We start from the raw sequence: 26,939 nt of genomic DNA on the forward strand, positions 1-26,939 counted from the left end.
GGCATGGGCCAATTTGTGATTTTGGTGGTATGTGCTATTTGCACAGATGTTTATCCCTTAGTATGCACACGCACAGTATAATATGCATGTAATAAATAGTTTGCTAATAAACTCTGTTACTTGAACAATTTTCACTGTGCTCCTAAATTTCTTTGTGTGCTCCAACATTTTTATTTAGATTTTATTTATTAAAATTGTATTTAGGAGCACATGTGCTCCTTGGGAAAAAGGTTAATGTAGAGCCCTATATATGGAGACATTAACCTTACATTATAAAACATAGGGATGAAGACTGTAAAAAAAAGTGTCTACAATGTTTTATAATCTTTATGTAAATTATCATAAAAATTCGGTGCCCCCGAAATACAAAAAAAAGCCCCCGAAAATCAATTAACACTTTGGACTCCAACAACGAATATACACGTTATTGCCCGCCATGCGTTGTGCGCCAACAACGAAGAAACGCGTTTTTGGGATCAATATTTCATTTTTTCGCCATGGCATTCATAATTCATCCAGCCTCCCTCCGGGACGCAGCTGGACCCTGTTCTGATATTGCAACGCCTCAATACCGCCGTCTGGTGGATTTCGGGCGAGTTACACTCCACGCCAAACCGGAAGTGGCGCGGTGCATCGAGGAAATTCCTCCGCCAGAGATATCTTGTAGCGTGGATCAATATACACACTCGAGTGCATTGGGATCGCTTTCTAAACGCAATAATCAATATGATTTCTGCGTTTATTGCGTCATACAAACGGGAAATGGATCTAGCAGATCGACGTCAAATAATTGGAATATTTTTCCTCCAGTCTCATCGGCCAACGGTAAGAGGAATCGAACGTTATTTTCAGCCCGATTGTTTATTTATTTCACAGCAATCCATCTGATCAACGTATCAACCCATAGTAAAAGAAGACGCTACTGACGATCAAGGAATTATAAACGACCCCCCCCCCTTTCCTTCACGCATGATGAAGCATAATGTATACCGATCATATACATTTGAATTTTTTAATATAGAGTGTATAGGAAAGAAACGCCAATCGATAATCTATCATATGCGTCAGGGCCTATAACTCGTTTTAGGAATTACTGCAGAAAACCTTAAAAACATACTTATATTCACGACGGTATTAACACGACAACGTTCCCACATCCGGAACGATAGATACCCGATGTTGAATGGGCCATAGTAATATCGATATAGCTATAATATTTAAAAAGTTATAGTCCTGCAAAGAAGGTAAACATCTCCATAGGGTTACAGCACTGGCAGACTGGGCCCAAGGATGGGTACAATGCACGGCAGACAATGTGTTAACACTTTAATCGCCAAGGACGCCTTAACACGTCATTCCCCGCCATGCTAATTCTGCCAATGACGCCGTAACACGTCATTGAGATCAATATTTCAAAAATATGTGATCGCAATCATATTTCTCCCGCGGAGACTTGAGGTCTACTGTTGATCCCCTCTCAACTCTCCAACGGTTCAAGAGCGCCATCTGATGGCCGATCGGCGGATCGCCCAAACCGGAAACGGAAACTGGTGCTCATCCAAATTCGGTCCGATCACTCGCTATAGGTCCCGGGACTCGAGCGCGACACAATGGATAGCGATCCGTTACCAATAACTCGATAAACAACATGATTTGGACGTATATACTATTATACAACCTGGAGATGGATCGCATATTTCAACATCCCATAATAGGAATCTGTTTGCTCCACGCTCATCGCCCAACGGCCCGAGGAGACTGGGGTAAGTTTCAGCGTTTATTTTTACCGTGTTCGATACAAACTGCTCTAATGATCATATCACCGACACTACATGAATCATCTAACGTTGGCCATGGAATTATAAACGACCCCCCCCCCCCATCCGGTCAACATCAGATGATAAGTAGTAACTTCTAGAAGCACGTCCATTTGAAATTTTTTATCTGGCACCGATCGCTATCAAACTGTATTTGATCATAAATATAATGCATTTAGGGCTATAAATCACGTTCTGCAGAATGCTGCAGAAAACGATAACATATTTATACTTTAGACCGTATTTTAGTATGAATATGTGAATGAAATGGTATAACGTTCCTACATCCTGAACGATAGATAATTGACGTTGAATGGGCCATAGTAATGTCAATTTAGCAATACAATTAAAAAAATATATATATTTATCCACTTTTTCTCCCATTTTTCTATTTTTTCTCCCATCCCAATTTTCATATCGTCCAATTCAACCCTCCCGTCTTCGAACGTTGTTTCTTGCCTCCCACAAGCCGGCTGCAATGTGGACTAAGTCATACATAGCACTAGTCCCCTCCGATACTCGAGGTAACAGCCGTCGCATCTTTTCACCTGCGCAGCTCGATCTTTCAGCGTCGGGGGTCTGGGCTTTGGAGGGGCCCTGCCCCCGTCGCTTCTTGATTCTACTGCGCAGGCGCACCAACCGACCTGTAGGAGTCGCTGTCCACAGCGCCCGATCCCCACCCTTCAGTTTCCCTCCCTGTAATACGGCCAATGTGTATTACTGTGGACGACCAGCTAAACTGAAAGCAATGTGGAGAGCGGGGCTCGAACAGGAGGCATCCTGTTCGAGCCCAGTCTCCAGCATTCGTTGCGAGCGCCTTGCCCACTGCGCCACGTAGCCGCCCTTACAATTTAAAAAGTTATAGCCCTGCAAAAAAGGGGAACTTCTCCATAGACAAATAGAGCTGGCAGAGGATGGTATAAGGATGTACATAAGCGTGGCAAAGAAAGTGTTAAGGGGGGGCAAAAAAAAGCCTAACTCTGCAACACACACACAGGTTTGCTCGTACCTCTCCCTCGATCCTGGGGGGCCGGATGCTGGACAGGTGGATGGTCTTGTATTCTCCAGAGTTCAGCTTGACCACCATGGCATCAGCATTACTCACCTGCATCACCTGAGGACAGACAGAGGGAGGGGGGGGGGTTGTTGGAAATGAGTGGAAATGTTTGATAAACTGGTGGGGGGGGGGGGGGGATTTGGAGATTGAGAGCGAGGGAAGGAGAGAAGGAGACAGAGAGGGAAATATTTTGTTGGTTTGAGGACAAAATGAGTAAGAAACGATAACGTATACAAAAGATAAATAGAAACAGAGGACATAAAGACAGAAAAAGCAGATGTGCAGATCACAAGCGGAAACGACTGAGGGAAAGATAGGGGGGGGGGGGTTGAGCAGGGGGGGGGGGGGGCTGAGCAGGCGCCCTGGCAGCCAGCTGGGTTTGGAGGACAGAGAGAGGACAGTGGGGTATCTGGGGGATTGGTGCTGCGAGCACAGAGAGCTATGGAGCTCCTTAACACCAGCAGCCTCAAACACCCCTCTAAAGATAGACCCAATACATACCCACTACAGCATCACAGATCTCAGAGCGAGAGGACTGGCTAAGTGAGCAGACAGCGCTAGTCATTCAGCACCGGAAGGGGTGGGCTGGTGTTTAGATATCAAACATCCATTAAACAATGCATGTGTTATACTGTTGTGTTATACTGTGTTATACTGTTGTGTTATAATGTTACAAAACATGCATTTTCTTATTAGCTGCTGGAAAGAAGTATCTCTATTAGGCACTGCACAGACAATGTACTTTACGGTGAAATGCTTGGTTCTGTATGAGCCCCTGAGAGAGAGAGACAGAGAGAGAGAGAGAGAGAGGAGAGAGAGAGAGAGAGAGAGACCGAGACAGAGAGAGAGAGCGAGAGCGAGAGAGAGAGCGAGAGGAGAGAGATCACTGAGTTTTAAGAGCGGCAATCTCTCCATGATGCATCGCCACCTGGAATGTTGTGTGCAAACATTCAGTTTGACTACTGTTGACCGTCTTTTAAATACGTTAATTTGCCTTTCATATGAGAACATTCGGTTACATTTTAAAAACACACCAAAACATAGGAATAACAATTTTAATTTTTTTATTTTATGGATATTTTTGTACAAATCTTTCCATTATTCACAGTGTATCTTTTCACAGCATAGTATCCAGCATCCAAGATTCGCCTTTTTCGTTTTTGTAGCAACATACAAAACATGTAAGAGACTCATACAAACACATTAATAACTGACATGGAAATAAAAAAAAACACTTACAAAAAAAAAAATACTATACATTGTGCATATACATCCCTGTTATATATATATACGTCATACGTTACATGTAGGCCGATCTACCTGCGGGCAGGTATGTGCTGCATCTTTTCTTTTCTTTTTTTTCTTTTCCTTTTTTACTTTTTTCCACGTTTCAGCTACGTATGTGTGTGTCTCCTATATACTTGTGTATCCCCCTATGTGTCAGTGAAAGCCTATATCTCAACTATGGGTATATGTAGGTGTATGTATGTCTATTTCCTATACATGAGTATGTGCATGTATGTGTGCCCCTGACGTGTATACCTTATCCTTGTGTATATGAGTGCGTGTAAACCTATTATGTACACATATGAATATGTGTATCCTAGATACTTGTATGTGGCTATATCTGCGCACATGTGAGTGTGATAGAGACATTGACCATTCCATAGACACCCCATCCGGACATAAAATATATGTACATATATACATAATATATTACAGAGCACAAGTATCATCAGATCAAATCCCCTTTTTCATATTCATCCTTGATAATATTGTATTCCCATCTTAATCATTTGTCCTCAGATCGTTCAGTCAGGTGTAGAAAACTGTCCCATATCTCAGCGAAAATATCCTCTCTCCCTGCGACTCTATACGTCACCCTTTCATATGATGCTGTCCGAAACATTAGTTCCATCCATTCTTTAAAAGTAATATCAACAGGTGATTTCCAATGTCGTAATGCAATTCTACATCCTGATATCATGGCCATTCTATACCACATTCCCCGGTATTTAGGCAGCTTAATCCCTTTCGGTACTATACCCAAAACACATGCCATTGGGGCGTTATTTATCTTCACATTCAGGACCTTACTTAGGAATATCACAATTTGATCCCACATTTTCCGGACCTTCTCACATTCGTACAACATGTGCAGTAAAGTGCCTGTCTCCTTCTCACATCTCCAGCAGATGTCACTGTCCCTTAATTTCAGTCTGGCCAGTTTACTAGGCGTCCAATAGCTTCTGTTCAGTACTTTGTAAAAAATAAGTTGTGATTGCGCCTCCCTAGAGAATTTACTCCATTTGGATACCAGTTTCTCCCACATTTCCTCAGTAATCTCCTCATGTACATCGTTCTCCCAGCTCAATCTCAAACCCGCCAATTTGGGTGCATTGTATTCTCTTATAACATCATAAAATCTTGACGCACCGCCTTTCCTGTGCCATCCTTTATAGAATATTTCTTGAATTGCAGTAATTGGGCCGCACTTTGGTCCTCCTATTGATGACGATATACAATGTCTAATCTGTAGGAATTTATAAAAGTTTTTATTATCTATATCAAAATCCTCCTTAATATCCTCAAAAGGCAAAACCCCATCCTCCCCGGCTATATCACCCAGTACATGTATCCCCCTTTTAACCCAATCGTCCCATATGACTGATTTGTTCCCAATCTTTAGTTTCTTATTATACCATATAGAGGCTCTCGTAGTTAAGTATGGGCTATCACCAGTCATTTTGTGCGATTGATTCCAAGTTTCCCTGATAAATGCCATCAAAGGGTTCTTAAGAGGTGTAGGTCTGTCTGATTGTGTCAGGAAGGATTCCAGAGATGAGGGATATATCATTTCCTCCTCCATCCTGACCCAAGCAGGTGCCTCCTCAGACGAGTGATTCAGGAATACCAATTCTATTGATTTAGGTATCGACGAGGGTTTAGAATATGTTAAATAAAAGGAAGTGACATGTTTAGCTGAATTGAATTTCAAAACAACAGGTCTCTAGGGTGAGCTCTGTGCCAATAGCAGTTTCTTGCATGAGAAGCTAATTAATACCACTGATTAATATCGCTTCCTAGTGGTCAACCGCTTGATCTGGTCCATATCTGACATTGAGATAATCTGCATCGACCACTTCCTGAGCTCACAAAGCAGGTAAACAAAAAACGCCTGCAGTCACATCTTGCTTGCCTTTCCCTCTCCCTCCGTGTGTGTATGTGTGTGTTCGTCTGTGCTTCAATACACCAAGCTAACTTGGCACAATGTTTAATGAGACAGTAGTGGATTCGCGGGGCAGAATCTCTGCTCCATCACCTTGCCGCCACCTCCAACGTGTCACTTGATAGATTATACGATCAGGCTGTGCGACGCGAGTGAACAATTTAAAATAAGTGCACTGCAGAGATCTACTCAGGCAAACGGAAAACAATGCAAACGGACGATAAGATTAGTGTTAAATAAATGTTCATTTAAATTCAGCAATGTTGTGCCTCATTTGTTATTATAAAATGTATTTTATCAGATACTTTTTTTTAAATAAAATCGGCCATTGAAAAAACACATATTGGTCGACCACTGTTGCTTTTTATTGACTGACCTTAAAAAATCGTCCTATTAAACTTTTTGTGTATTGTGGCCCGTGTGCTGAAATCTGTCCTAATATCTAGAGGCATCTCGGAGCTCTAAATTGAACTCCGTCTCTAATATCTAGAGGCATCTCGGAGCTCCAAGTTGAAATCTGTCTCTAATATCTAGAGGCATCTCGGAGCTCCAAGTTGAAATCCGTCTCTAATATCTAGAGGAATCTCGGAGCCTCGGGTTGAAATAGAAGTCTCCATGTTGCCGGGCCGATCTGTGCCCATCCCCAGCAGTGTGTGTCTGCGTGTGTGTGTGTGTGTGCCTGCGTGTGTGTCTGCATGCGTGTGCCTGCGTGTGTGTGTGTGTGTGTGTGTGCCTGCGTGTGTGTGTGTGCCTGCGTGTGTGTGTGCCCTCAGCGTGCAGACAGATTGGGGGTATATATATATTGTGACGGAGATGGAGGAGGCTTCCTGAGACCTGGCCGTTAAGTAGGCCGCCTGCAAGAGACTTGAGAAATCAATGGCTTCACACACGACACATATACAACCTGCTCTCATCGCTCAGAGACACAAGCCTGACCTGTGTGTGTGCTGACCTGAGAGAGAGTGAGAGTGAGAGAGTGAGCGAGAGAGAGAGTGAGAGTGAGTGAGCGATGATACTAGGAGAGAAAACAAGCTGGAAAGGAATGGAGAAGAGAAGTCTTCACAAAGTTGCGGCCATCAGGGACAGACAGAGGGAGGGACAGACAGACAGACAATCAGATTTATTTATAGAGCACATTTAACATGACACGTGTCAACCAAAGTGCTGTACAGAGGGTAGATACATATAGACAACAATCACAACTCCGTTTTATGGGAGGGCACACAGGCAAGCACACAGGAAAACAGGGCATGAGTCAGTGGACGGGAAAGGCTAGTAGGTAGAGGTGGGTTTTGAGCCTAGATTTGAAGGCATCTATCGAGGGGGCAAGCCTAATGGAGGTGGGGATGCTGTTCCACAGTTCAGGGGCTGCGACAGCAAAGGCACAGCCCCCCCTGAGCTTGAGGTTAGACCTCCGGACTGTCAGGAGCCTCTGATCTGCTGACCTGAGGGACCTGGTGTTGGAATAGGGGGATAGGAGGTCTGAGATGTAGGAGTGGAGTGACCATTATTAAGGGCTTTAAAAACAAATAGGAGAACCTTAAAATCTATCCTGTAGCGTACTGGAAGCCAATGAAGGGAGGCAAGGACAGGGGTGATGTGGTCTCACTTGCGGGTTCCGGTCAACAGTCTGGCAGCGGCGTTTTGTACCAGTTGTAAGCGGGACAGGGAAGACTGGTTAATGCCTATATAGAGGGAGTTGCAGTAGTCTAATCTAGATGAAATGAAGGCGTGGATGACTCTCTGAAGGTCTGCAGAGAAGGGCTTTGAGTTTAGCAATGGTGCGTAGTTGGAAAAAACATGCCTTTACCACTGAGTTCACTTGTCTGTCGAATTTAAATTGTGGATAAAAAATGACACCTAGGTTCTTGACATAAGGCTTGACCAGGGAGGACAGGTTGCCAAGACTGTTGGTAAGGGTGGTGACAGCGTCTGGGGGGGCGAAGAGGATTATTTCACATTATTTTCAGACAGACAGCCAGACAGATGTCTCATGACTCATTGGTCTGGGCTAAAGTGTGGCAGCATTTGGAGACACAGACAGCAGTGGGCATCTACTGCCACCTTCTGGACAGGCACGGCATTACATCTGCAGTGGTCAGGATCAATCACAGCACAAGGAGGCATCTCTTGGCCGCGCTCGGAGAATATGTTTAATGTCATTTGAACCCATTAGTTCTGTTTCCAATACAGGAGCCAGCGGCGCCTATTAGTCAGAGCTCGTTGATCCTCTAAATGTGGGGTTCTCAATGTGGGGCCCGGGGACCCTCGGTGGTCCTGGAGGAGGTTCCATGGGGTCCAGAGAAAACAAACGGGGTATCGTTTAATTTCAGCATTTCATTCACTAGATGTTCACTCATCAAGAGGCCGTACGGTAAAGAGACAATTTTTATGGCTTTCAATCTGTTACGGCTACAGTGAGTGGACCATCTTCTAAGATAGGGGCGCCTGACTTCTAATAAAGAAAATGGAGGTCCACTGCCTAACGTGCATCAGTGTCGGGTCCTGAGCACCGCTGATCTACATCACCTGATCTCCCTCAGAGCTCAGGTGGCTCTCTGATGGCCTCTCTGATGGCTCTCCTGCGTCGGTCTGTTGCCCTGGGGGACGCCTCGTTAAATAGAGCCTGTACTCAGTATTATACACAGAGAACTCATCAGATAGTCTGTACTCAGTATTATACACAGAGAACTCATCAGATAGAGTCTGTACTCAGTATTATACACAGAGAACTCAGATAGTCTGTACTCAGTATTATACACAGAATAATAATAATTGTTAGACTAAGTCTTTATTTGTCATGCAGTTTTAACACACACACGCGAGATGGGCGACCCACAGGAACACACACACACATGCACTGAGTCGCCGATGAAATGTCTCTGCACTTTTCCCATCCCGTTGTCCTTCCCCCCCCATGGGCAGCCGGGAGCAGATAGGGCGTCAACGTGAGCCGCGCCCCGGGGACCAATCCAAGTGCTCCTGTTCGTCTTCGTCAAGGACGCCACAGCGTTAGCGATCTGTTGTGCATGTTTTTCCATTGGGTTTATCCCTTGCGAGCATGGGAGAACATGCAAACTCCACACAGAAAGGCCTGGGAGATCCCCCACCGGAGTACCTGGCATCATGGAAACCTGGTCCCCAAGCGGGAATCGAACCCTGGACCTTCTTGCTGTGAGGCGACAGTGTTAACCACTACACCACCGTGCCGCCGAGAACTCATCAGATAAGAGTCTGTACTCAGTATTATACACAGAGAACTCATCAGATAGAGTCTGTACTCAGTTTTATACACAGAGAACTCAGATTGAGTCTGTACTCAGTTTTATACACAGAGAACTCAGATTGAGTCTGTACTCTTGATAACAAGGACCAACACTAGACATGTTCTCCTCATGACTGACTCTTGATAACAAGGACCAACACTAGACATGTTCTCTCTCCTCATGACTGACTCTTGATAACAAGAGTGGTTTTCAAGGCTGGTTACTATGAACACACAAATCCATTGTTTATAAAGTCTCATATTATGAAATTTTATGATTTGGTTTATTATAAAACTATGCAAATAATGTACAGAACTAAAGCAAAGGTACTCCCAGACGGGGTGCAAAGGTTTTTTATTCAATACATGAAAGAAAATATGATTTGAGAGATATTTGTACATTTACAGTTCAAAAAGCTAAGAAAGAGGAGGTGTATTTCTATTATTGGGGTTAACTTGTGGAACAATGCTGATATACAGTTAAGAATGAGTAATACGCTTTTGGTTTTTAAGAAAATAGTTTGTAAAGTTATTTTTGAAAACTACAAGGATGAATACAGATTTGCTATTTCTTTTAGAATACTGTTTGAGTCTTAATTTTGTTAAGAATATAGGACAGGCATATATAAGCATTATGCTTCAGTCTGTACCTTTTCAGTCACTGTAAAATCAAATATTGTTAAATGATGGTGTGTATATATATTGTATTGTGTGAGATGACTGAATAAACTACTACTACTACTCTTGATAACAAGGACCAATACTAGACAGCAGGGAAACCAATGTTATATTCACCATTTGTATTTTCTTGGCTATAAAATCTTTGTTTACGCTGGTAACGTTTGCAAGTTGGGAGTAAAGAAATGCATCTTAAATGAACTCTGCAAGAAGGTGTGTGAATATAGCCTCCATCTCATGCACTGTGTGGGACAAGTGCCTAATGAGGCTAGTGTTTGACAAGGGGGGTGTTATATCCTGGGACAGGCTCTACAAGTGGTGGTTCTCAACCCCCAGGAGGTCCTCGCGGCGGTCCCAGGTGGTCCACAGCAAAATGGGGCATAGTTTAAATTCACTAGTACAATGAGAGAAATGTATAAAAATTACTTTTCCAATCATAGATGTCACTCTCGGAAGGGAGAGAGGGGCCTGTTTACATGTCAACGTGGGGATCCTGATCGACATGGACCAGACTGAAGACCACCCCCCCCCCTCCTTCCAGCCCACCCCCAGATCACCTGACGGTCTCAAAGGAGGGGAGGAGGAGAGGAGGAGGGGAGGGAGAAGGAGGGGAGGAGGAGGAGAGGTGGAGGACGGAGGAGGTAGAGGACGTTTGGGATATGGCCTACATCTGCCTCTCCAGTCCCGGTAGAGTGAATATTAAAGGCAACCAACTTGTGTTCAGCTTTTCTCTGATTGGCCACGACCCCCCGCCCCCTTTTGCCGCAAACGCGGCAGGCAAGCGGCAGCGGTCCCAAATGAAATCCATCAGTGGAGGCTGCATCAGTGGAGGACGCAGGCTGCTGACTGATTATGAAATGAATGAATGAAGCACGGAGCATAATGTATAATGTTATTTCGCGGCGTTTGTAACGTCATAGATGTATAATTGAAGCGCAGAGCATAATGTATAATGTTATTTCGTAACGTCATAACATCAGTGGAGGCTGCTGACTGAACTAGAAACTGCGTTTTTAACAACCAACTACCAGATTCACTCGCCACTGTACATCACTTCTGAAGTATAAACAAACTAGTTAGTTAGGCAGTTAGTTATGGCGGTAAGTGATGCGGCGATAGCAATATGGCATTAACCAACAACAACGGGCATTAACCAACAACGCAAAAACAACGAGGCATTAACCAACGAGCACCTCTCGAGCACCTCTCGGAGCACCTGGGGGAGCCTCATGCGCATGTGCGGCCACGGTCACTCTCTGCCGCGTCTCTCAGCGCGGATAAGGGCGTGTGCTAGGGCGGTCACGTGGCCGTGTGGCCAATCAGAAAAACGCTGAACGAAAAGCTGAACACAAGTTGGTTGCCTTTAATATTCACGCGTCCCTCCCGGTAGAGGTGAGGAAGGAGAGAGAGACAGAGCGAGAGAGACAGAGCGAGAGCGAGAGCGAGAGAGAGAAACACGAGTCAGCTGGATGGACTGAGAGGCTCCACCTCTATCCAGCACTCATCACAAGAAGAAATAGAAAGTGAGGGATGAAAGGTGGCCTGGATGAGGAGAGGAGACAACATTGTGATGATGGGATGGATGGATGAGTTCAGCAGAGTGAGTGCAGCGTCAGGAGAGAGAGGGGAGGACCAATGAGGGGTCAAGGTGACCTCAAACCAGCCAATCTGGACTTTTGGCTCTGCCCAGCTCAAGTAATTACCGTCTACATACGTGATTCAGTCAGCCTTCATCCAAAAACAACGGGTCACTACAATCGCCGTTTTACCCAAATAAAGCCCAGCTATTATGAGCCGTTATTCCATCACTATTATGAGCCGTTATTCCATCACTATTATGAGCCGTTATTCCATCACTATTATGAGCTGTTATTCCATCACTATTATGAGCTGTTATTACATCACTATTATGAGCCGTTATTCCATCACTATTATGAGCTGTTATTACATCACTGAGCTGTTATTACATCACTATGAGCTGTTATTCCATCACTATGGGCTGTTATTCCATCACTATTATGAGCTGTTATTACATCACTATTATGAGCTGTTATTACATCACTATGAGCTGTTATTACATCACTATGAGCTGTTATTACATCACTATTATGAGCTGTTATTACATCACTTTTATGAGCAGTTATTCCATCACTATTATGAGCTGTTATTACATCACTATTATGAGCTGTTATTACATCACTATTATGAGCCGTTATTCCATCATGAGGACATTTGAGAGATCAAAAACAGTATAGACCACCGCAACACTTCCGGTATTCTGAAATCATGGGAGAGGGAGAAAATGAATGAATGTGGATGAGAGCCTTGATATTAAGTGGTTGTAGCTACGGTTGTGGGGGGGCTGGAGACATGATCCAAGAGACTTTTATACGCCCGAGTCTCCTGAACATGGCGCGCCCAATCCCAAGTCGATCGGCACTTTCTCGGCCGAGCGAGTCACCTTTCCGCATCTACTCCCGAACTCTGCATGCTCAGATTGATAAACCTAGAAATCGAGAGACTCAGTGGGCAATCTGCGCATGCGTAGTTCGAGAGTAGGTGCGGGAAAAGTGACGATTGCTCGGCAGAGAAAGTGCCGATCGATTTGGGACCTCTCACTCCGTATTCTGGATTCTCGGGGGGCGTATAAAAGTCTATTGGATCATGTCTCCAGCACCCCCACAGCCGTAGCTACAACCACTTAATGTCGAGGCTCTCATCCACATTCATTCATTTTCTCCCCCCACTCTCTCCTCCATGAGCTCAATGCATGAAGCGGCGCTGAGAGGGGCGTGCAGCTCTCGGGATCTTCATGAGGTTACTACTCTGGGTTGCATAATCTCTTCCTTCCATCTAGTCTTCTTCCCCCCCCCCCCCCCCTCCTCCTCCATACACAACACAATAGTCAGCGTTACCGGTGTAACTCGGGTGTTCAGAGGTCGTACACCGAGTACATTACTCGCCCACTGGTGTTATGCATTTTTCTTTTGTAATAGAAATAAAACCCATTTAGTTCATTTTCACATATCAGTGGCCATGACGTGCAAATACATTTGTAAAAATCTATCATCTATAATTAGTTTGAAGAGAATGGGTGTTATAACCACAGATTCAGGGTCTTACCTTGGCTACAAACTGTCGGTCCTTTTGGTCCATGTTGGCTGTAGGAGCCACGTAGTCCTTCCAGATACGGACCTTGTGCTCTTTAGCAGACCTGAACCGGGAGAGGAGAAGCACGTCATCATCGCTAATGATCTTCAACATCATCAGTTAAATATCATGAACCCACAGGCGTAATAAAATGACTAAATAATCACCCATTTAGTTGGAAAAAGCCAGGCTAATTAATAACAAGGCTAATTCAAAAAACAAGTGGTCCGCAGTAAATCACTCCCAACTACTAATTTGGCTGATATGAGAGCCGAGGGTGACGGCATAATAACACATTTCAACAATCCAAAACGTTGAAATTAGGTCACATGTTCTGAAGAACTAGTATGGCAATAAAAAGTTTATATAAAATTTTTTTATCCACTTTTTCTCCTCCTATTTTTCTTGTATTTTCCTCCCATCCCAATTTAGTAGTTATGCCAATTCCCCCCTCCCCTTCCTGGTCGTTGCGCGCATTTGCCCCCTACTTGCCGGTCTAGGGAGCCCTGAAGTCTATCAGATGCTACCTCCGATACATAGGAGACAGCCAGCAGCCTCTTTTCACCTGGCAGCGAGGACTCTCATTGGTGAGGTGTAACGCGTGGGAGGTCACACTACCTCACCCAGATCCCTTCCCTCGCTGTGCAGGCGCCCTGACCGACCTGTAGGAGTCGCTGTTTACAACGACCAGATTACCACCCACCGGCTTCCCTCCCACTAACACTGCCAATTGTGTCAGTATGACGACCGCCCAAGCCGGAGGCACCGCCGACAGCTGGATTCGATACTAGTGTCTCTGCGGTGGTAGACAGACGCTTAGTCCGCTGCGCTATCCGGCCGCCCTAAAAAGTTTATATTTCAACTGGTTCTTGTATACGTTATGTACCGAGCCTTGTACCTTCCGTTTACATCAGACATCTTGGTAGGCAAATGATAATCAAATAACAGGTAACCATTAAACCATGGCCAATGAGCTGTGGTGACGCGCCACATCGGTAGGACATGGTACTATGATTAACCGGCACCAAGACACCACAACACCCTTCTGCTCGATGTTATGTACCGGACTTGGCTACATAATGAAGTGACAACAGCGCTCTGGTGATGGGGTGGTTATTGTACCGGACTTGGCTACATAATGAAGTGACGGCGCTCTGGTGATGGTGTGGTGTTATTGTACCGGACTTGGCTACATAATGAAGTGACGGCGCTCTGGTGATGGTGTGGTGTTATTGTACCGGACTTGGCTACATAATGAGGTGATGGTGTGGTGTTATTGTACCGGACTTGGCTACATAATGAAGTGACGGCGCTGTGGTGATGGTGTGGTGTTATTGTACCGTTCAGCGCTTCTGAGCTTGTCTGCTCCCTGGGTGTAGACGGCCATGGACCAGTCCACGCAGCGAGCAAACCCCTCCTTCAGCAGCAGTTCTGTGATGTTGCCGTTCTGGACCACAAGGAAACAAGACAATGAGTCAGGAACGAGGCACTCTGGTGCCGGCACAGCCCCGGCACAGCCACAGGAAAACAAGACCATGTGTCTGGAACATGGCACTCGGTGCTCACCACAGGGTTCCCACAGACATTGCAAAGTGAACTTTCCAGTACTTTTCCAAGCACTATTTTTCATTTTAAAAGGGCATTTAAAAAGGATACAATTAACTTTTAAATTAATTTATTTTTAAATCGGATCCAATATTTATGGCTTAAAACTAGGGATGTTCAATATTGGCTTTTTTACCGATATACCGATATTGTCCAACTCTTAATTTCCGATACTGAATAATGTCAGGTAATTAACATTACTTATTACATGGCGTTTTAACATTCGCCGAAATGCTTGATTGTGATTGGTCAATAGCGCTCGTCAGAGGTCCGTTATTACTCGATAACGGACCTCTGCCGAGCAATAATGACCGCTGTTCGCAATCAAGCCCACTGACACACACTGCAGCAGTGCAATCAGTCCACACACCTGCCGGCGTGAGAGGCGCCTCGGTATTCTAAACTCTGTGTCGGTCAATTATTTTGCGTCAATGACCTCGTAGCTATACATTATCCCCTACATATCTCTTGTCGTGGAATTAACACAACATTATGCATACTTTTGACAATAAATAAAATAAGAATTAGTTCTTACTTGCCTGGGTAAATAAAGGTTAAATAAATGTAAAAAATCGCCTGTTCGAATCCAGCTCACAGCTCCGGCGTTGTCACCAGCTTGGCTGGCCATTCACACTAATACAATTGGCTGTATTAGAGGGTGAGAAAGCTGGCGGGGTGGGTCCGGGTCGTTGTAAACAGCGACTCCTACAGTTCGGTCGGGGCGCCTGCTCAGCGCGGATAGGATCTAAGGGGGGTAGTGTGATCCTTCCACACGTTACACCCTCTCAGTGAGAGTCCGCGCTGCCAGGTGAAAAGAAGCGGTTGATTGGCTGGACGTGTGTCGGAGGAAGCACGTGGTGGGGGGTAAGCCTGTGGGGGGGTAAGTGCGCAGCGACCAGGAAGGGGATTGGGAATTGGCATAACGACTAACATTGGGATGGGAGAAAATCGGAGGAAAAAGGAGGGGGAAAAAAATGTAAAAGAAATAATAATAATTTAGTTTTGAAAACCGATACCGATATTTTCCGATATTACATTTGAATGCCAATATTGGACGATAATATCGGACATCCCGGTAGCACTTTATAATAACACCCTGTTATAATACATTTATAAGGTATTTGTAGATAATGAACTAATCATGAACAAACCATTTATATACATTCATAAAATGATTATTAAATCATTTATAACTATATTTGTATAACATTTACAGATTAGTTCTACATTATTTATAACTCATTATCAACATTGTTTGTACTTGATTTGTTCATCATTAAATAATGTTGTTTAATGTGTAGTAACACATTTGTAGATGCTTTGAAAAATGGATATGAAAAAACGACTATAGTGTATCTCCATTTATTTTTCATGTTCAACAAATGCTTTGTTAAGACATTCATAAAACATGTATAAATCATTTGCAGATGCTATCGTGGGGGCCAATCTAAAGTGAAGCCTATTCATCATTAACACTTTGGCTGCCATGGGTTAAATTCATTATCAACCGTAGGTTGCCGGCTCTATTTGTCTATAGAGAAAGTCCCCTTCTTTGCAGGGCTATAACTTTTTAAATTCTATTGCTACATTGCCATTATTAGGGCCCATTCAAAGTCCTATATGTATTGTTCATTGTGTAGCAACGTTAAACTTTTTCATTCACATATTCATAGTAAAGTATGGTCTAATGTATAAGTATGTTTTCATCTCTTTCTGCAGCTTTCTCCAGAACGTGATCTATAGCCCCAAATACATTATATTGATGATGCAATACAGTTTTATGGCAATCAGCGCGATATAAAAAATTCCAACTAGACGTACTTCTAGAAGTTACTACACGTCATCTGATGTTGACCGGATGGGCTAGGGGGCGTTTATAATTCCGTGGGCAGCGTTATACCAATCATCTAATGTGGGTCAAATGTTGATAATAGCAGTTAGTATCGAAGACTGTAACTTTACACGCTAAAACTCACCCCAGTCTCCGCGCGCCGTTGGGCGATCATCATAGAGTAGAAATTTTATCATTATGGGATGTAGATTTACCCGGTCCATCTCCAGCTTGTATAATGGTATATACGTCCAAATCATGTTGTTTATCGAGTTATTGGCAATCGATAGCTGTGTATTGTGACAAGCTAGAATGCCGGGACCTATAGCGAGTGCCCGGAAGTAATACGGCCGTCCAGCACAACCTCTATGGCACTTCCTGTTAAGCGATTGCGCCGATCGGCCACCAGATGGCGCTCCTGAACCGCCAGAGAGCTCAGTGGGTCCTCCTGGTGGATCTCAGGCCAGCGGAGGGGAAATATGAATCCGGTCCCAGATTTTTGAAATATTGATATCAAAGACGCTGTAAAGCGTCTTCGGCAACTTGAGCATGGCCGGGAATGACGTGTTTAAGCGTTTCCCGGCACCCAAAGTGTTAACAAGTGTCTAATACAGTTAATTATTTGTTTACTTTTTCATCACATGTTACAAATGTTGTAGGCAGCTTTCGGATACACCCTTCTTTGTGACATCAAACAGTGACAGAATTAGGACTAAAGATAAATGCAATTTTATTAACATATAAAATACATGTGCATGACATAGTGTAACATCGGGGGGCACTAGGACCCAGGAGTACCCTGGCCAGGTATTGAAGAGTATCTAGAGAGGAAGTCTCACGCGAGCGAGACTTGACATCACGTGTGTTGCCGTCTGTTTGAATGGAAGCACAAGTTATCCGTGCTGCGTCTATACTTTCGCTTTTCAGGTATGAGCAGGTTAAACACCTTTTTTTGTTGGTAAATCTATTCCATCATTTCCGACCTACAAACAACTCTTATATGTTGTGTAGACGTTCGTGTAGATGTGGTGGCCGCTAACGTTACATTTGTTCCTAATGTGTGCTCAGTGCTCAGTATGTATGTGATGACGACACGACACACAAGAGTAATAATTATTTGTGTCGTGTCATTATCACTGAGCACACTGAGCACACATTAGGACCAAATGTAACGTTAGCGCAGGCCTGTACAGTGCGACATATATGTCGCACGTGCGACACTGACGTCAGTCTGTGCGATGAATGAATTGACTTTAGTAGCACTGGTGCGATTGGCCCGTGGCGCAAGCAAAAAAAAAGAAAGTGTGACGGTAAATTGAATGGACCACAGCGCCACGCTATCCACTTGGTACTTGTAGTCTCGTGCGATTAAAAACAATGTCCCGTCTCGTGTAGAGTCCATAATCAAACACCAAATCCCATAATCCCTAGCGAACAATATCCCCGCGACTAAGTTGCGAGCTCAATGTACACTGACTGGGTGACTTCGACAAGATGAAGCACTTTAAGGTATTAAATCCAACAAAAGAAGTACAAGATCAAAACCCCAAACGAGCCCGAGAGGGACCACCGTTAATAGAAACGAGACAAAAGGAGAAGATTAACAAGATGTACAGATATAACGCAGAGTGGGAAAATGATTTTCCGTGGATATTTTTTAATGAGGAAGCACAGCTATTATTATTCTATCACTGGTGCCGGGAGACTCCGGAAAAGATCCGATCAGAGAATCCCTATGTCGCGGGTAACAATATCCTAAAAAGGGATAACATTAATAAACACAATACGTCCCATCGACACATTCTTGCCCGGGATGCCTTCAAGTTCAACGCTAAACAATGAATGTGGCATATTGCATCGCCAAGGAAGAAATGCTGTTCACTAAATTTAAGCCGCTAATTTTACTCTGTAAAAAGAACTCCATCGTATGGCTACTTAAATTCCCCTCCGGGATCAATAAAGTATTAATTATCTATCTATCAATCAATCTATCTATCTATCTATCTAATAACGAGACAATATGCAAATAAGGTAATAATAATAATAATTCATTTTATTTATAAAGCCCTTTTCATTCATGCAGAGTTCCTTGTACTTAGTTCTGATTAATGCAATAGTGTGTGTGTGTGCGTGTGCGTGTGTGTGTGGATCTGAAAAAGTGGCCAGCAGACATGATGCTGGAACTGTGACACGTGTGCAGTGCACACACACACACACACACACACGCACACACACGAATAATTATAATAATAATAATAATAATAATACATTTATTTATTTGGTTCCACAAATATGTACAGGTGTTTGTATGCATTATATCTATTTGTTATGTTGGTTTCTAGGTGTTTCTAGGTTGGTTTCTAGCTTTCCCTGTAATCTGAGTCCACACCAGCGCTGCCTGGTCTCGGACTGCTTCATATCGGTTATATGGTTATGTCCTTGTTCTTTTTGTTCTACATTATGGGCAAATAAAGAAAGAATTTGTCTAAAAGCATTTCTTGTTAAAGTTTGGATTTTGTGTGCCCTGTATGCAAGATTCATGTCCCTTGCCAGTCACATACCTATTTAAGTAATGAACTGCACTACTTGTGGTTGTTTTTAGAGATTTTAGAGACGTTTTATACTCGTGCTACAAGATTTTGGCCTGTGCTACAAAACTATCAACCTCTGTAGCACCAGTGCTATGTGCAAAAAAAGTTAACGTACAGCCCTGCGTTAGCGGCCACCACATCTACACGAACGTCTACACAACATATAAGAGTTGTTTGTAGGTCGGAAATGATGGAATAGATTTACCAACAAAAAAAGGTGTTTAACCTTCTCATACCTTATTAAAAGCGAAAGTATAGACGCAGCACGGATAACTTGTGCTTCCATTCAAACAGACGACAACACACGTGACGTCAAGTCTCGCTCGCGTGAGACTTCCTCTCTAGAATCAGATACTCTTCAATACCTGGCCAGGGTACTCCTGGGTCCTAGTGCCCCCCCATGTTACACTATGTCATGTACATGTATTTTATGTGTTAATAAAATTGCATTTATCTTTAGTCCTAATTCTGTCACTGTTTGATGTCACAAAGAAGGGTGTATCCGAAAGCTGCCTACAACATTTGTAACATGTGATGAAAAAGTAAACAAATAATTAACTGTATTAGACACTTGTTAACACTTTGGGTGCCGGGAAACGCTTAAACACGTCATTCCCGGCCATGCTCAAGTTGCCGAAGACGCTTTACAGCGTCTTTGATATCAATATTTCAATGTGATGAAAAAGTAAACAAATAATTAACTGTATTAGACACTTGTTAATGATGAATAGGCTTCACTTTAGATTGGCCCCCACGATAGCATCTGCAAATGATTTATAAATGTCTTAACAAATCATTTGTTGAACATGAAAAATAAATGGATACACTATAGTCGTTTTTTCATATCCATTTTTCAAAGCATCTACAAATGTGTTACTACACATTAAACAACATTATTTAATGATGAACAAATCAAGTACAAACAATGTTGATAATGAGTTATAAATAATGTAGAACTAATCTGTAAATGTTATACAAATATAGTTATAAATGATTTAATAATCATTTATGAATGTATATAAATGGTTTGTTCATGATTAGTTCATTATCTACAAATACCTTATAAATGTATTATAACAGGGTGTTATTATAAAGTGCTACCGACATCCCTACTTAAAAAAAATTCCGACAATTAATTACACTTTAGAAAAAAATAATTTCTTGATTCAGACGTTTTTTATCATGGATGAACAACTTTCAATGCGAATGGTTGATTTGAATTTCAATTACTTTTTAAGCACCTTGTTACAAAAAATTGGCCGTTTAAGGAATTCCAGGCATAGACCTTTTTTGGTAAAAAATCAAGCACTTTAAGCACTTCAAGGACCTTGTGCAAACCCCGTCACTACCACCATTCTCTGAACCAGCTCAACATGGCACCATTTATAACACTCATCAAATCATTTCCAAACGATGACAGTTACTATACTGGATAGTTTCTCTATGTTCCTGTTTATCGGTTACCCGTTATACTGGATAGTTTCTCTATGTTCCTGTAATGTTTATCGGTTACCCGTATCGAGAAAGGGTCGTTTTTTTTATCCACTTTTTTTCTCCTTATTTTTTTATTTATTTTCTCCCATCCCAATTTGCATCACGTGTCCTCTCCGGTACACGAGGAGGCAGCCTGTCGCATCTTTTCACCAGACAGCGCGGTCTCTCAGTGGCGCCCCTGATACTTCCTGTCTCTGCTGTGCAGGCGACCCCCAACCAACCTGTAGGAGTCGCTGTCCACAACGTCCAATCCCCACCCATCGACTTTCCACCCGCTACCTCTGATAATTGAGATAGTATGACGACTGTATGACGACTGGACCAAGCCGCAGGCAATGCTGACACCGGGATTCGAGACCAGAGTCTCTTGCATTGGTGAAGAGCGCAATCTCCGCTGCGCCACCCAGCCGCACGAAAGGTTCGTTTGTTGTAGTTTTTTTTTACAGTCAGTGATTTTGTATCAGTCTGTGACATTTCCATGACAGCTGCTACGATACCATGTCAATTTGGCGCTTCTGCCGAAGCCGGAATAGTTTTGACTGGCCAACAACCTGGTAGTCGTCCATTTATAGGATACGGCTGGTGTGTTTAACCCTTTCACTGCCACACTACAGAAGGTTAACCCTTTAACCCGGTAACCGTCGGTAGTGCGATAGTAAAGGGTTAACCTTCTGTAGTATGGCAGTGAAAGGGTTAACCGGCTGTTGTATGGCAGTGAAATGGTTAACATTCTGTGTATTGTCGCAGTGAAAGGGTTAACCATTTGGTAGTGCGGCATGGAAGAGAGCACCTTGTGGCCATTAGACGTAATTGCCCCTCGTTTAAACATGCCAGATGAGAGAGAAACATTTGGACGAGGCTTGACGACAGAGGTTCAAAGATAACTTCACATTTATTGGCTGTTTGTTTCTATACATCGCTTCATGCATCAGGCTCCTCCAGGTTCCAACTCCGTGTGTTGACTTCCTAGTGTGACATGACATCACTCTACTACGGCAACCAAGATGCTCAAACTCAAACCTAATACATCGGGGGGGGGGGGGGGGGGGGGGGGGGGGGGTTGGCTCTCTCTCTCTTTACGTTCAATGATTTAAAGTGGCCAAACGTTACTGTTGTGAAGGGCCAGATTAAACCGAATATATATATTTATTATATATATATATTTAATTGTATTTGTATATTCTCTAATATTCCTTGATATCCCTTGTATATTCCTTGTACAATATGCATTGAATATCCATTCTAGCCTACTGAACATCCCATAATAGTCTCCATTCTACTATTGGTCGAGACCTTGGTGCCAGGCTGCCATACCCCCCAGACCCAGTTCAAACGTACCGCTCAACATGTACGAACAAGTCCTAGTTCCGCGTAGGAATCTGGCTACCGCACCACTAACGGTACTATTTGTTCATAGTGCGTATATATACTGCGCTACTAAAGTAGGACTTCCTTTTTCAGTCCAGTTTCTTACCCTCCAATAGAGTGACAGACGTAAAGCCTCCCCGCGACGCCACGTGTGGGAGTAAGGCCAAGTTCGGCCTACCATCGGTATTGAGACATCGTGTATATTAATATTTGAATAGTCATATTTGGCACTATATCGTCGAGTTGGACGTAGTCTATTAAGCTAATAATAGTCTGTTAATATATAGTGCTTCGTGCGGTGAGAATACTATCGTAGTCAGTACCCCATCGTTTCGGGCAGAGAACTGGCTGCTTATCCAGGATGGTCGACCCCATGTGAGACTGCATCCGAGGAGCCCCAGAGCCGACGAGCGAGTGGACCTGCATACCGGATTATTCTACCGACGACAGCCCGCCTTCCTAGGCACGGATTATGCTTTGTGTACAGTGATTATTCCATGGATAAAGACCCCCGACACTGCCGTGTGTTGGAACCCCCCCCCCCTGGAGAGGACGCAAGGTGAGGAGGCGCTCTGCAAGACGAGGTCGCTTCACGTCTCTCCTCCGTGGACCGGAGAGAGCCGGCCCACAGAGAGTCCAGCTGCTTTCATCTGTGGTCCAAGGATCGCTGGCGCATTGAACTGCACTACTGTGGGTTCACCCAGGATACCCTTAGCCGGACGAGGCAGCCAGACTCTACCCCCCCCCCCCCCTCCTACTCCTGTTGTCTTACAAGCGACCGGATTAACCCCCCTAGTGTATCCAGTCTTATAATCATTAAAGTATCATTGCTGTTATTCCTTAACTATTCCAGGTCGTATATTTACCACCTGCGCCACCAGAGATTGGACATTCTCTATTGATATACCAACGAATACTCTTTGCCATAAAAGTGCATACTATTTCAATTCATAAATGTAATTAAGTGATTAAGTGCTTGCTCTACACACCATTGCTGTGTAGTAATAAACGCATACTTCGACTTCGTACATTTGTGTTGGATCCGTTTCATCTACGTGAGAGTGTTTATCATAATATATTTATGCCGAGTACTGGGTGGCCGAATATAAAGTACAAAGGTAGTGGTAGTAAGTATCATATCTAGTAATACAGTCAGGGAATTGTACCCCTCAGTTACAATTGGTCCTTCGAGCCGGATGGTAATTAGTGTAATATTAATACAGTGTTATTAATATTGAAATGGCCTATGATGAACACTCCACGAAACGATCCTCCTAACCAACGCCCGCAGCGCGAACGACGGCTCCCTCAGTACTTAGAGGCTTACGCTGTCAGTCAACAACCTAGTCTTCTACTAACAGTAAACGCGGTAAAACTAGAAAGTAAAAGTATGTCTAACCCCAACGCCCAGACTACCCCGACCATAGAGGCCCCTACGGGTTCTAATGTAACTGACCAAGTTCACGGTGGGGACCAGTGGGAACCAGACATGACTTCACACCCCGCCAGTACTGAAGAAGTAGTCCCCGATGAGTCCCGGGAGGAATACAACGCTACCGAGAGAGAACTCGGCACGGAAGAAGACGGGGAGAGCACCGTGGAGATAGAGCTCCAAGGCTCCGCAAGGAGTACCCCGAGGGAAGGCTCCCCTATACAACCGCCTTCTCCCAGCGAGGCAGAGAGGACCCTACAGCAGGCCTTCCTCATCAGCCTGAACGCCGCTGCTGAACGCGACCGACTGCAGATCCAGCAGCGGAGCGAAGAAGAGCATATACGTCTAGAAATAAGACGCATTCAGAGGGAAGAGAATGTGGCCCGAGACCGAGCAGACAGCCAGCGAGCAGCTGCTGGTGCTCTACGGGACGCAGAGCGCGACAGACAGCAAGCGCAACTAATAGAACAGCTGATCAGACGGACAACACCCTCTCCCTCCGCCAGAGGCTCCAGGAACTCGTCTAGACACACCTCCAGGGCGGCATCCCCTAGCCGAGTAAACAACCCTGAACTCAACAGACGAGGTCTATACCCCCCACAGACCACCTCCCCCCACCGGTCCAAGCGAGACCTAGCAACCGGGAAGGAGCAGCATATCCTGTGGAGAGGCTAAACCAGAGACTACAAGCACTGGATGACCTAACTGAAGACGAAGAGGAAGAGGAGGAGAACCACGCCCGACGACAGCACAGTACTCTACCGGACCAGGAGGTCCGGTACAGCCCAGGCTATACTCCCGCGGAGCTGCGCTACAGACCCCCGACTCTATACCCGGGTGAGCACGACGCACGACCCGCACCGAGGAACAGCACCTGGACAAGCGGGCCATGGTACACTGCCGGTACCAGCCCATACCAAGGAGCGGGAGGAGACTCGCCTAGGAGGCCTCTCCCCCAACGCTCGCCGATGTATCCACAGTCAGCGTCATACATTGGCACGCCTATGGTACCCGACTTCACCCAAGAGAACCGGGCCCAGTATACAGAACTCCGCATGTGTCTGGAGACCATGTTGGTGGATGTATTGGATGACCGCCATAAATACGCCATCCTACTGAAGCACTTAAAAGGTACCCCGCGCACATAATATAGCGCTCGCCTACGCGACTTCCACCACCCCATACACAGCAGCGCTGGTAGCATTGGACCAGAGGTATGGGCGCATATGGGATTACGTGATCCAGGAGATCCGACACATCGACCGCTTACCCCCAGCAATAGACAATCGAGCACTGGACGACCTGTCCATCAGAGTGCAGTCCCTGGTAGGGATGTTGGGAGCGCAGAGAGAGAAGGGGAGGCATGAACTTTACGCCAACTCAAATGTGGAAAGTATCTTGGAGAAGCTGCCGCCCGCTCGACAGGAGCGTTTTAGGCGGCAGAGAGACCACCGAGACCCGAATGGCCCCGAACCGAACCTCCTCGATCTAGCAGACTTCCTGGCGAGAGAAGTCAGCAGCCTACGGCTAGATACATTCGGACGGAGCACCCCTGGCTCCAGAGAAGGAACCAGACGACTAAATGATGGAAGAAGATCGGTGACTGTGATGCACCAATCGGAGTCAGTACCGAGCAGCAGGAGCCACAGTACCCCCTCCAGAACGGAGAAGTGGAAGATAGTGTGCCCCTACTGTGAGAAAGAACACTGGCTAGCGCAATGTGACTCCTTCCCCAAGCTGAACGCGGAGGAAGCAAGTCAATGGATAAAGTCCAACAAGCGCTGTTTTCGCTGTGCGCGCTCACACATGGCAGCCGAATGCCGCTTAAAGAAAAGGTGCACCAAGTGCGATGGAGCCCATCTGGACATACTTCACGACAGTAACAGACTGCGCCCTTCACCCGCACCATCCAGCAGCAAAGCGAGCGTCATGTACATCGATCCCGCCAGCAGCAGTGGAGCCCGAGTACTCCTAAAAGTAGTGCGTGTGACACTAAGCTACCAGAATAAAGTCCTGGACACTTACGCCGTCCTCGATGACGGGTCAGAGAAGACCCTTCTGCTCGCCTCCGCTGCGGCCCAGCTAGGGCTGCGGGGAAGCGAAACCCAAATGACAATTCGGACAATAAGACGAGATTTGAAGACGATAAAGGGCGAGAATGTCTCATTCTCTATCGCAGCAAGCGGCCAGCCTGAGCGACGGTACCAGATTACAGACGCTTTCACCAGCCAAGAAATAGGACTGTCGCGGTACACATACCCCGTCGCCAAGCTGATGGAGAAATATGCACATCTGCGCAAGTTACCGATCCCGCTCATAGACAATGCTATGCCGACCTTGTTGATAGGCTCCGACCATGCAGACCTCATTGTCCCGATAGACCGGGTTCATACCGGACCCCGAGGCTGTCCTGCAGCAGTCGAGACCCGTTTGGGATGGACTCTCCAAGGCCCGCTCGCCAAATCTCTCAACCGAAGTACAGCCACTAGATGTCTCCACTCCCGAGTCACAGAGGGAGAAACCGCACTCCTGCAACACGTAGAGCGGCTATGGACCTTGGAACAAATGCCCTTTAAGAACGGAAAGAAAGACATTCGCTCTAAAGATGACATTTACGCCATTCACCTCCTCGAGACAGGGACCAAGAGAGTCCCGGTCAACGGCGTGTTGAGATACGCCACGCCACTCCTGCGGCGAGAAGGAATGCCTACTTTCCACGCCAAGACAGACGCCACAGAACGGTACCTGCTGAACACGGAGCGGCGCTTAGCCAAGAACCCCGCCCAAGAGAGTGTATACCGCGCTGAGATTGAGAAGCTCATCACAGCGGGACACGTCACAAAGATGGACATTAAAGAGGCTGACCAGACCACTGAATCGTGGTACGTGCCTCACCACAAGGTCCATCACAACGGTAAAGACCGCATAGTATTTAACTGCAGCTACCAGATCGGATCCCAAAATCTGAATAAAGAGTTACTGCCCGGTCCCACACTCGGCCCCTCCCTACTCGGCGTTCTACTCCGCTTCCGCCAGGAAAAGGTGGCCATCAGCGGGGACATTAAAGGAATGTTCCTGCAGGTGAGATTAGTAGAGGAGGACAAGCCCCTGTTGCGGTTCCTATGGAGAGAGAAGCCAGGAGATGAGCACCCAGCCATCTACCAATGGGAAGTCCTCCCCTTCGGAACGACGTGCAGCCCCTGCTGTGCTACATTTGCACTACAGAAACATGTAGCAGAGGACCCAGCAGCGGACGAAGAGGTCCGACACAGCGTAAAGAACAGCTTCTACGTAGACAACTGTCTACAAAGCCTTTCAACCCAGGAAGAAGCCGAGGCTCTCCTGATTAAACTCCGCGCCTCATTGATCAAAGGCGGCTTTGATCTCAGGCAGTGGGCCAGCAGCGATCCGCAAGTACTGCG

The 26,939-nt window shown here is 45.2% G+C and overlaps 1 protein-coding gene across 1 annotated transcript in view; it reads right to left on the reverse strand.

Annotated features, from left to right (window-relative positions):
- Window positions 1-26,939, reverse strand: part of snd1 (staphylococcal nuclease and tudor domain containing 1) — a 447,837-nt gene that overhangs the window by 395,648 nt on the left and 25,250 nt on the right. The window contains 3 exon segments of the mRNA XM_084330125.1: window positions 2,827-2,931; window positions 13,170-13,260; window positions 14,537-14,643. Of these exon segments, the coding sequence (XP_084186251.1) occupies window positions 2,827-2,931; window positions 13,170-13,260; window positions 14,537-14,643 (303 nt within the window).

Source organism: Notolepis coatsorum (genome assembly GCF_963971535.1).
Source record: "Notolepis coatsorum genome assembly, chromosome: 15".
In the NCBI taxonomy this organism is placed as follows: Eukaryota; Metazoa; Chordata; class Actinopteri; order Aulopiformes; family Paralepididae; genus Notolepis; species Notolepis coatsorum.